The 12,048-nt window shown below is 39.0% G+C and overlaps 1 protein-coding gene across 2 annotated transcripts in view; it reads right to left on the minus strand.

Moving 5' to 3' along the window:
• mapk4 (mitogen-activated protein kinase 4) overlaps positions 1-12,048 on the minus strand; it is a 201,074-nt gene that overhangs the window by 11,677 nt on the left and 177,349 nt on the right. The window contains exon 6 of one of the 2 annotated variants that reach the window (XM_051928018.1): positions 1,905-1,952. The exons of the other annotated variant lie outside the window; for it this stretch is intronic. Coding sequence (XP_051783978.1) covers positions 1,905-1,952 — 48 coding nt within the window. The remainder of the gene's footprint in view (positions 1-1,904; positions 1,953-12,048) is intronic. 2 annotated transcript variants of the gene reach the window in all.

Genomic DNA, 12,048 nt, shown 5'->3' on the forward strand with positions numbered 1-12,048 from the left:
ATAATGCGTGTGTGTTCTGAGCGTGAAGTATAAATGATAAAGAGGTGAGTTTGAAATTTCTAAACCAATCCAACACCTCATGAAGACAGCACACACAAGGCGGTGATTTAAGCAGCAAAGAGCAATGGTGCTCTTCTTAAAGGAATATTCCACCCAAAAATATTTTTTTATATGTTACTTACCCTATTTAGGTTTTAGTAATGGCTGAGAAAAATTTGTAATCTTATTTTTCCATGGGGAACGGATATGACAAAGTTTCTGACAGAATGGGACCCAATGGTGGTCAACACTGGACAATAGCTAACACTGTCAAAAACATCTGCAAAGATATCTCATGTTACTCGCAGGGTTGCCTTCTTGAATTGAAGACCCACCTCTCCCCTTCACTCACTGGTTGAGTCCTGTCTTCAATTCAAAAGAGCAATTCAATGTGAAAGGGCTTCCTGTTCATGGTCTACTTTTGCTTTCCAGTTATTTATTTATAAATATTTCAGCACAAAACCCATCGTTTTGCATGTTGTCAGCATACGACTGGATGAATTGACATGTGGATCATGCAACATGAATAGCATGACATTGTTTTATGGACATTTCTGATATTGTTTGCTGTTTCTCAGAGGGGGTCACCATAGGCTTCTCATTTTATCATAAACATTGTTCATTCCATTCTTCATGAAAATATATGATTTAAAAATTCATCAGATATCACTAAAAACTGCATGAGGTAAGTAACATAAACCAAACATCATGTTTGGGTGGAGTACTACTTTAACAAGGCCTGAGCAACAGCAACACTGTGGTAACAATGGATGAACCTTTTATGCCTGAAAAGTCTCTTAAAATGATCAGTGAGAAACAAATAAACGTGTTTTATGTGTGGAGAACACATTATATGTGTTATGTTAAAAACAACCATAACCTGGTGCAAGGGGAAAACCATTCTGTAAAAACAGATTATGCTTACAGTACTTTGGTTTGTAAAAATAACAAAAAAATGAAAATCCATGTGGTGAGATGCCTTATAGGAAGAAGTGATTGAAACAATTAGCACCAAAGAGCAATGTCAAGTAACTATTTATTGGAAATGAGACACAGCAGAATACATTTCTCAACTCTTCAGTGTCTGTGAAGAAGCTTCAAATTCTGGATCATAAAGTCATGACTGAGGTGAGCTATTGGCTATTAACCTTTGTGATACTGATTTATTTGTAAGTTACAATTCTGTATTCTTTGTTGAGGCAAAAGATTCCACTTAACTATTAGATTTCAGAAAAATTGGATTTTTTTTCCTGAAATCTGCAAAAGTGGACTAAATTAAAGAATATATTGTAGTGATGGGCGTCTGGAACTCCCATTGTGAGCCACTACACTACTGTAAAATTAAACAAGATTATACCATTTTCCCTTTATACAAGTTATAGTAGGAGACTACTTGTAGTAATTGTTTTGGTCGTCCCATTTTGTGTTCTCATTTTGTGGTTAAATGAAGATTGGGTTGCCTACAAATAGCAAATGGCATTGTGAATACTGCCTAGGACAATGTCTCCTAAAGGGCAGCTATCAGTGCAAGCGCTCATGTGAAAATGCTATTTCTTTGAAATGAGTGTCTTATGTCATGATATCATCAGGAAGTAATGAGAGGAAAAAAAACAGATTGTCACTTAATCCACAGAGCACAATGCACTAACTAACTGTATGTCATATTTTTATTTGCCCATCTATTTATCCATGTTGTGGTCCCACTTACTCCACAACAGCAACAGCAGCCACAAGGTAAGTAAAAAGTCTAGATGGTGTGGACGGGGAAGTCGAAAACAACGGGATACAAAAACACAACAGTTCATCACAAGGTACATTAATGCACACATCCACACAGGACAATTTATATTGGCCAATAAACTAACCTCAATGTATTTGGGATGTGGGAGGAAACACGACACCCTGGAGAAAACCTGTGAGGAACAAATGGAGACCTGTGAGGCGAAACATTAAGCATGTTTTCATTTACAACTGAAATGCAATTATTTTTTAAGCATATACATCCTGAATTATGTAGAAAAACACCTTTCATTATTCGTAGCTCACTGTTACCTTTAATCCAAGTCACAACAAATGCTGCTTAAATCAGCTTTACACATGTGTGAACCGTGAGTAGAATTTGTTACAACATCAGTACAACTGGATTCACATCTGTTAGATATCATGTGTTGATGTTTGAAAAACTTCAACAGGCCGAGAGGTTTAGAAGAGCAAATGTGTACACACATTGAGTTAAACTGCCTTCTTCCTCAGGCAGTTACGACATCTACTGTATAGTAGACATACTGTACTTATGTGCTTACCACAGAGAAATGTGATAGCAGATGGACTCAAACACTTAGTATACCTGAGCTTACAAGTTATGTTAAGTAATGATTACAACATTACTGAAATATGAGTGATAGTTGCTTAAGCTGCATTTGGCAAATAAAGTTGAACCTTCCAAGACAGAGGTCTTCCATTTCCACAAGGAACCGCCTCCAAACTTGTATGCAGCACCAAAAATGTATCTTGTTTGTCCTGAACATTTAGATCAATGGCAAGTTCAAGTTAACCCTTGTAAGGAAGGGAAGCAAGACTAAGAGACTGAGCCAGTCACTGTTCAATATAGTAAGTCATGAGCCCACTTGTTCAGTTGGCGTAGGAACATTTCCCTGTTGCTCAGCTTGCCCTTCGTCAATGGCATGCCCCTTCATGTGAGAATTTGAAACATCATTGACAACCTGAATTCATTTTTTAATGTATGTGTATACTGTATATACACTGTGAGGGATGGCCGGCCAAATATTCCGGTCCACACCTCCAAGCCGCTAGATGGAGCTCTCCCAACAACATGGAAGTGCCCCAAATTCCAGCAGGGCCATATGGACATTGTAGTTTTTATAAACAGCCTTGCTGGATACCATGGGGACCACTAGGAGCCGCTGGAGGGAGGCTCACAGAGTGCTATATGTCTTATAACCCGGAAGTGCATCACGAACACATGACTGGAAGGAACGACGTGCTTCCGGGGTGAAGAACTGGAGTTTTTATATGACCTGGAAGTGTTCCTAGTCACGTGGACAGAGAGGGCGAAACACTTCCAGGTCAAGGACTATAAAAGGACTATGGGAAATCCCAGACATCGAGCTGAGCTGGGTGGAAGGGTGGCAACGCGTCTAGGAGTGAGGAGGATTATTGATTTATTGATTTATTGTTTATTGTGTTTATTTGAAGATTGTGGAGAAGAGGGTGCTTTGTGCACGTTTTGTCCTAATAAATATAATATTTGGACTTTTACCTGGTGTCTAACGTGTGGTCTGAGGGTTCAAGGGGTCATGGGGACCCTAAATCTGTTACAACACATACACTGTATTCAGAAAGAATTCAGACCCCTTAACTTTTTTCATAATTTACTAATTTGCACCCTTGGGCTAAAATCATTAAAATTAATTTTTTCCCCACATCAAGAAACATTCAATACCCCAGAATGACAAAGGAAAAACAGGACTTAACAGATTTTGCACATTTATTAAAAATAAAAAAGAGAAATATCACATTGACACAAGCAATCAGACTCTTTGCTATGATCACTTCAGCTAGTATGGATAGCGATGAATCCACCCTCTTGTGATTAGTACGGACTGTCCATAATTGCTGGCCAAGTGAGAAGACAACTGTGGAGGCTACAGCCAGGAAAAGCCATGGATCTAGATGGAGGCAGACCTCAAGTTCTTAAGGCCCGGGCAGACCAACTTTGTGGTGTTCTCTGCAAGCAGTTCAGTGTATCACTAAGGCTCCATAAAGTTCTACTGATGTGGTAAACACCTTAAATTGTTCCAGTTCCAAATACGGTAGGCACCTCTTTACCTATTGACTACAAACCAGTGGCCCTTATGTTCCAGATTACATAGACCTTCGAGAGGTTGGTCTTAGACTATATGAGTTATCTTGTGAAATACCAGTTGGACCCACTGCAGTTTGGCTATTTGACAAATACTGGAATGGAAGATTCAAGTATCTATCTGTACTACAAGCCTTATTCCCATTTGGACAAAGCTGGAAGCACTGTGAAGATTAGTTCTTTTTTGATTACTCTAGTGCCTTCAATACCATCCAACCATCCCTGGTGGATGAGCCTAGTGTCCTGGATAATGTGGATATGAGCAACACAGAAGCAAAACAAAGGACGGTCCTGTCTCCCCTGCTGTTCACCTTGTACAAATATAACACCAGGTCATGTCACTCTAACAAATTCCCAGATGATTCTGCACTTATTGGTTGTATTAACGGTGATGTCGTGGGGTGGGGGGTTGTTGTGGTGGTGGTTTTTGGGGGGGAGGCAGAAGAAAATTGTCTGCAACTTAACATCAGCAAAACTAAGGAATTGATTATTGACTTTTGCCACACCAAAGGGCCTCTTATGTCCAATCACTATTTAGGGAGGGAATTTGGAGGTGGTGCACTGCTACAAGTATTTGGGAGTTAACATCAATGACAGGCTGGACTGGTCTCGTAACACAACTACTGGAACTACTGTATATAAGAAAAGGCAGAGCAGACTCTTTTTTCTACAGGAGACTGTACTCGTTTAATATAGGTAGTGACATCCTTTACATGTATAGGAATCATGTGGAGAACTTTGTTTATTGCTGTAAAGAGAATGGTCAGCAACTTAACATCAGCAAATTCAAGGAACTAGTTACTGACTTTCATTGTACCAAAGAGCCTCTGCGCCCAGTTACTATTCAGCTGGTGCACTACTATAAGAACTTGTGAGTCCACATCTGAGACAGGCTGGACAACTGGTCAAGTAACAAAGAGCAACTACATAAGACTGTGCTGACTAGCAGACTGTGTTTCTGTAATGTGTGTGATGACATTTTTCACACATCCTATAACTGTCATGGCCACTGTGATTTTTTTCTACTGTGGTGTGCTGGGATGGTAACAGCACTTCAACAGAGGCCCACTGAATAAAAAAAAAATGATTAAAAGTGCAGGCTCAGTTATGGGACATACTCTGAACTCCCTAGAGGTCGTAACAAAGGAGAGAATGAAAGCAAAACTGAGTGCCATTATGAACAATGCTGTACATCCTCTCTCTGACATACTAACACTGAGGACTTTCAGCCAACAAATTATTCAGCAGAAGTGTCAAGAAGCACGACTGGGGCTCTTTTATACCAACAGCCTGCATAATATCTCACTGAGAATGTTACTGCCATGACCGAAGTTTTCTTCTAAACTTTTCTATTTAAAAAACGATTTCACACCTTCATTCAATTTTCTAGGACTCAACTTATTTTACTACAAGTTCATGTGTTTTTGACTGCCATGCATTATCAGTCAACATGCAGGAACTACCCCTGAAATGGGCTCCAGTCTAATGCAGAAAAAATAAAGATATTTTGGTTTAAAACAGGTGTTTGCTAGCAGGCCAAATAAACACACCCAGTTCTGAGTATTTAAATAAACACATGGGCTTCTCAAATATGCTGGTGCTAGATAAGATCTCCTTTTCTTATTACCTCTACCTTATCCGTAATTAACATTAAAAGGTAAATCCACATCAGCAGCTCACTATTGTCAAATCCAGAAGCTGGGAGCATATACCTTTTCTTGGATTTTTTGGCCTGTTACTTATGTATTATTTTAATCAGGTCCTTGTACACTCTTAAAAATTAAGGTGCCAGAGCGGTTCTTCAGAGCAATGCATAAGGGAACCATTTTTGGTTCCCAAAAGACCCATCCACATGAAGGTTCCAGAAAGAGTCTTTATTTATTTAGATCCAAAACAGGCTCCATTACAATACATAACAATGCATAGATGGTAACAGGACTATGAAATACTAATGGGTCATGATTTTAAAAGACTCCTGTTGCATAGGTCTAGTAATTTAGGCTAAATCCAGATTATCATAATCTGCTGGTGTCCTGCAGCCTACCATACATTAAAGATTTCATTGTTTTTCTACATATTAGAAAGTTTTTCAAAGCACAAATAACCAACTTCATATGCAAAGAATCCTTCCCAAAATTAAATGGTGCTTTGTCAAGCAAGGCTCTTCAAGGAACCACACAACCCAGTAAAGACCCATAACGTGCTATTCAAGGATCACAATTTCTAAGAATGTAAGTCCGATCTTTTAAACAAGCATAGCTTCTGGAAAAAGTAGAATAAAAACCACTGCACAACCCTTGAATCCTAGAATTTACCAAATAACTGTAAATCCATATATTAATAGCAAATAGAACAAATTGTGAATTCTATAAATGTAAGCATGGCTCAAAATATCCATTTTACTATAGCACAGCTGACTGAGCAAACAAGTCCAGATTGTTAGCCAGTCAGCTACAATTTCTGTCATATTCACAGGAAACAAGAAGCTCAATTTATTTTTATTTTTTTCCTCCATTGCAAAAAAAAAAAACACTGGCCTCCAAAATAAAAAGTGACAATTGCCTTCAATTTATGCATTAAGGTATTCAAGCTTAACTAATATAGAAGTGAATGTAAGACTTGTGGTAACACTAAACAATTGAAATGAATACTATTAATTAGAAAATGAAAACCTTCAGAGAGAAGGACTGGAGAGATTTATGCAACAGTAGCAATACAAATAATAAACTGCTTACGCAAAGAGCATGCAAAAAACCCACAAGTGAAGCTCATGTAGTAGCAGGTCATTCCACCCGAGACATCAGTTCTAATGGAAAAGTGTTGTTTTTCCATTTACTGTCAGCCATTCAAATTAGCACCCAGTACAGAGCAGTATGCATATTACAGTATATAATGCTCTAGGCACCTCACTGACAAGGTGCTTATTACAGTGTCAGACATGAGCAGTGGCACCAGCTTGCTTACAATGAAATTAATGCTAAATGTGCTTGAGAAATTCATGCAATGTTCCAAAGACGCATTGTGTGTCAACAGACTTCTCTACACTTTGCTCAACGTGACCAAAAAAACAAAAATGATGAAATGGAACATCTCTGAAGAGAGAGTATCCATCAGGCATTAACCAGGTTGTGTGTGCTTATTTTTCAGGGGCTCCCCCATTTTGGTTTCTGATCAATAAAAAGCTGCATGGTTGCTAAGCATGCAATGTACATGCTGTATGAATCCACCATTTCTTGGCAGCTATCATATATAATTAAGGTGATCACTTGCATTAAACAACATTAAAAAATTAAGACGTATCTTTCTGGAAAAGACTTGCAAACAACACTAAATTATATAGGATGCTCTTTTGGATTTTGAATATCGTTTTTATTTTTTGACTTTTGAATTCTGGTAATTGTTTTGGTTTAGGCTATTATTCAACCTTTAGTGAAGCAGCCCCTATATGATTATTGACTATTCCCTGGCTAACCTCTTTAAGAAAATGTTTACTCATCTTCACTGTGCTCAAAGCAATTCTACCAATTATAATCCACATTTCAGATTGTAACAACTACAGACTGCCAAGAAGAAAGTAAGCAGCACTAACCACTAGATAGATAGATACAGTGGGTACGGAAAGTATTCAGACCCCCTTCAATTATTCACTCTTTGTTATATTGCAGCCATTTGCTAAAATCATTTAAATTAATTTTTTTCCTCATTAATGTACACACAGCACCCCATATTGACAGACAAAAAAAAGAATTTTTGAAATTGTTGCAGATTTATTAAAAAAGAAAAACTGAAATATCACATGGTCCTAAGTATTCAGACCCTTTGCTGTGACACTCATATATTTAACTCAGGTGCTTTCCATTTCTTCTGATCATCCTTGAGATCACTTTCATTTGAGTCCAGCTGTGTTTGATTATACTGATTGGACTTGATTAGGAAAGCCACACACCTGTCTATATAAGACCTTACAGCTCACAATGCATGTCAGAGCAAATGAGAATCATGAGGTCAAAGGAACTGCCTGAAGAGCTCACAGACAGAATTGTGGCAAGGCACAGATCTGGCCAAGGTTACAAAAAAATTTCTGCTGCACTTAAGGTTCCCAGGAGCACAGTGGCCTCCATAAGCCTTAAATGGAAGACATTTGGGACGACCAGAACCCTTCCTAGAGCTGGCCGTCCTCAGTGCAAGACACATGACAGCCCGCATGGAGTTTGCTAAAAGACACCTGAAGGACTCTCTGGTCTGATGAGACCAAGATTGAACTTTTTGGCCTTAATTCTAAGCGGTATGTGTGGAGACAACCAGGCACTGCTCATCACTTGTCCAATACAGTCGGTGGCAGCATCATGCTGTAGGGGTGTTTTTCAGCTGCAGGGAAAGGACGACTGGTTGCAATCGAGGGAAAGATGAATGCGGCCAAGTACAGGGATATCCTGGACAAAAACCTTCTCCAGTGTGCTAAGGACCTCAGACTGGGCCGAAGGTTTACCTTCTAACAAGACAATGACCCTAAGCACACAGCTAAAATAACGAAGGAGTGGCTTCACAACAACTCTGTGACTGTTCTTGAATGGCCCAGGCACAGCCCTGACTTAAACCCAATTGAGCATCTCTGCAGAGACCTAAAAATGGCTGTCCACCAACGTTTACCATCCAACCTGACAGAACTGGAGAGGATCTGCAAGGAGGAATGGCAGAGGATCCCCAAATCCAGGTGTGAAAAACTTGTTGCATCTTTCCCAAGAAGACTCATGGCTGTATTAGCTCAAAAGGGTGCTTCTACTAAATACTGAGCAAAGGGTCTGAATACTTAGGACCATGTGATATTTCAGTTTTTCTTTTTTAATAAATCTGCAACAATTTCAAAAATTTTTTGTTTGTCTGTCAATATGGGGTGCTGTGTGTACATTAATGAGGAAAAAAATTAATTTAAATGATTTTAGCAAATGGCTGCAATATGACAAAGAGTGAAAGATTGAAGGGGGTCTGAATACTTTCCGTACCCACTGTAGATAGATAGATAGATAGATAGATAGATAGATAGATAGATAGATAGATAGATAGATAGATAGATAGATACTTTATTAATCCCAAGGGGAAATTCACTCACACTATGCCACCTACCAATCTTTAGTAAAATGTCTATAAATTAATTTGCTACTGTATAAGCACTAAGGTACATGGCAGAGTTTGACATATGGTGCCTGACCTGTCTCATAGGTGGTTCTGCGTCTGAGATACTGGTGGGTCTCTGCCTATTGTGATTCCACTACCTATGCAGTGTGACCCAGCATGCAGAGTCTTAGGACTGTTTAACAATATTTTTTAAAACCTTTGTTATACTCTGAATACCAGATGCTCAAAAGTCTTTTAAGCTTAAAAAAACAGCTTTGTTAAAAATCAGGAAAATTGCTTAAGTCATTGTCATTCAAATGATTTTGCATTACTGCTGAGCTCAATAAGACAGACTTCAGGATTCATTTTTCACATATAGTGCCTATTAAATATAATTATAGAATATGATAAAAACATTTTAATTTCTCATAGGACTCCAATAAGATTGTGTAATGAACCCCAGAGTTCTCTAGACAGCTCAATGTCGGTCTTTGCCATTAACTCTTTTTTGTCTCTTGAGAGAAATTGGCTTTATGGAACCTAACCAATGACTTTGTACGGAAAAAAGATATACAAAAATAAATTACCATCAGATAAATGGGGGTTACAAAGAATAGCAGAAACTCACAAGCATAATCATGAAGAAATTAGTAACATACTGTAGTAATTCTGATCTGTGAGTAAGTACGTGGGTGAGAGTGTGCGGGGGGTGGAGCCATGTACTCTGGAGGACATTGATGAGCGCACTCTGCTTAGATAGCTTTGATGCCAGTTCGGTTAAATCACAGAAATGTTCAGAAACTTCACCAAACTCCCCAAAATGCATTGAAGACAACGTGGATAGAAGACCTGAACTAGTTTTGAATGGATTATAATGGCACAATATATTTTTAAGTATCCCTGAAGGCTAGGGAAGCATCTGCCAACTATGCTGGACTGCTTATTGTGGTCAAAAATGTGACCTGAGCTGTGAGGCAGCAGTGCTAACCACTGCGTCTTAATACTTCAAAAAGCACATATCTTTGTGCTCACAGAGTTCCATTTTGGGGCACAAATGACAAAGTGGCAGTGTAGGACTCGCTCGTTCCACCGTTTGAAGTTGCAGTTCCAGGCTCAGCTGCAACATTTCTTTTGTTTCCAATCTAAATGTGCAGATGCTTTTCACTTGTTTCTTCTAAGAAGATGAAAGGAAACTTCTTGTAAGCAATAATAAATCTTTTGTTACTATTATTATTTCACAGGATTACATTTATTTTCTTTCTCTGAGAGGGGAAGGGCTCCTATAAGGCTTGTTTTGGATTGTAGCTGCATAACATGGCTAATTATGCATGCAAATTAGCCAGGCTGTGCTGTCCTGCCAGCACACAGGGACCAGTGTTATATATCCGGTGTCAGTACTCATAATATTCTCATTATGGTCAACTAACATACCATCCAAATGAAAAAACAGCACATTTTTTGTTTTTTTGTTTTGCTTAAATACATGCGAAATGGAAGGCAGAACTGATCGAATAATGCCTGAAGCAGATCAGCAATGATCTTACAGTACAGATGCGTGAAAATTCTGCACATAGCTGCTACAGTTCTGTTATGTTACGTTGGCCTCACAGAGCATCATGGAGCGCTGGGAAAAAAATGTTCGTCTAAGCCCAGCCACAAGGCAAATTTCCAGGAAAATATTCGGTGAATACTTTGGTGAATTTCGCCGATCAACACATCTGGAAGAACATAAGGGGAAGGTTGGACTGAAAGGAAGGAGAGAAGGCATGTGGTGCGGCAAACTCATAAAAGTGGCAATTCCCCTAAGGAAGATTCAGTTCTTATTGGGAGTCTCCTGAGGCTGACAACAGTAACTTCAGAAAGAGAACTGCATTTCCCATGGCCTACATTCTTTCTTATGCATTCTTACTTTTGTTTTTATTATTATGCTGTGACAAATAATTTTTTAGCTCTGTCAGGAAAAATGCCAAGAAGTTTAGCGAGAAAAAGGGAGGCTTGATTAAGCTGGTAGTTAGACACTGATAGATTTAATGTACCAAAACAATATCTTAAAGTTTCAAAAAGATTTTCCTCACTTCCAAGCTGTTTTCTTGAACATGGGAAATACTGGTAGCCATGTAATCTGAGGGTGAAAGGATTTGTTGGTCTTATTAGACTGCCCAGCGCAAACTTATGTAATGCCATAGAAAGCCCAGGAGGAGGTGGCCAGCCAGTTGGCTTAGACCATGATTGTTTTATGTTGCTGTTGAGGTCATGTGTTTGCAGTTGTAGCTTTGAAGCAGCCCTGTAAATGGAATGACTTGCTTATCTAAAACTGTAAGTACTGGATACACACATGGAAAAAGACCTTGCATATTTTTTTTCAGAATGACTTGTGTTCTGAAAAGAAAAGAACGCAAGCAACCACCAACAGCACGAAATGGGATATAAATGCACAAAGGGCTAGACAGCACAGACTCAGCGAATGGAAGCTTCCCAACTGCAGAATCACATTCTCCTCCTCCGCACCCCTAGGGCCTAAAGCAGCTTATGAACATTCGCTGACTTCATTAGGGTAGGTGACTGGGAGGTCAGATCCCTGTCCCATTTACATGAACAGCAGGTCCCCATGAGATCTCATGAGGCTCAACTTGATTGTATTCATAATATGCACAGAGAGAGAATGTCAGCCTGGAGTTTTAGTGCTGGCAGAGCCAATTAAGAATGAAGAAAGAGCGTTTTAGGAAGTTGCTGGCTGTGCACTCTCAATATGTGGTACTGTCCCTTAGTATATCTAATAAAGAAATGCGTTCATGCTACACCACACATTCTAGAAAGCTGTAAAGGTTTGTGCTGATGAATTTATTTATGAAACACTAACAGCACCTTCACTAAGAATAATTGTTGTCTGGGGTTACTATAACATTTAAAAAGAAATTGACAATATTACAAAATTGAATAACCTAGCTGACCACAGAGGGTCCAAAGGAGGCCCTACCTCTTTATTGGACTACCTCACAATACACACTGCT

The sequence above is a fragment of the Erpetoichthys calabaricus genome, chromosome 5 (genome assembly GCF_900747795.2).
Source record: "Erpetoichthys calabaricus chromosome 5, fErpCal1.3, whole genome shotgun sequence".
NCBI classification, from domain to species: domain Eukaryota; kingdom Metazoa; phylum Chordata; class Cladistia; order Polypteriformes; family Polypteridae; genus Erpetoichthys; species Erpetoichthys calabaricus.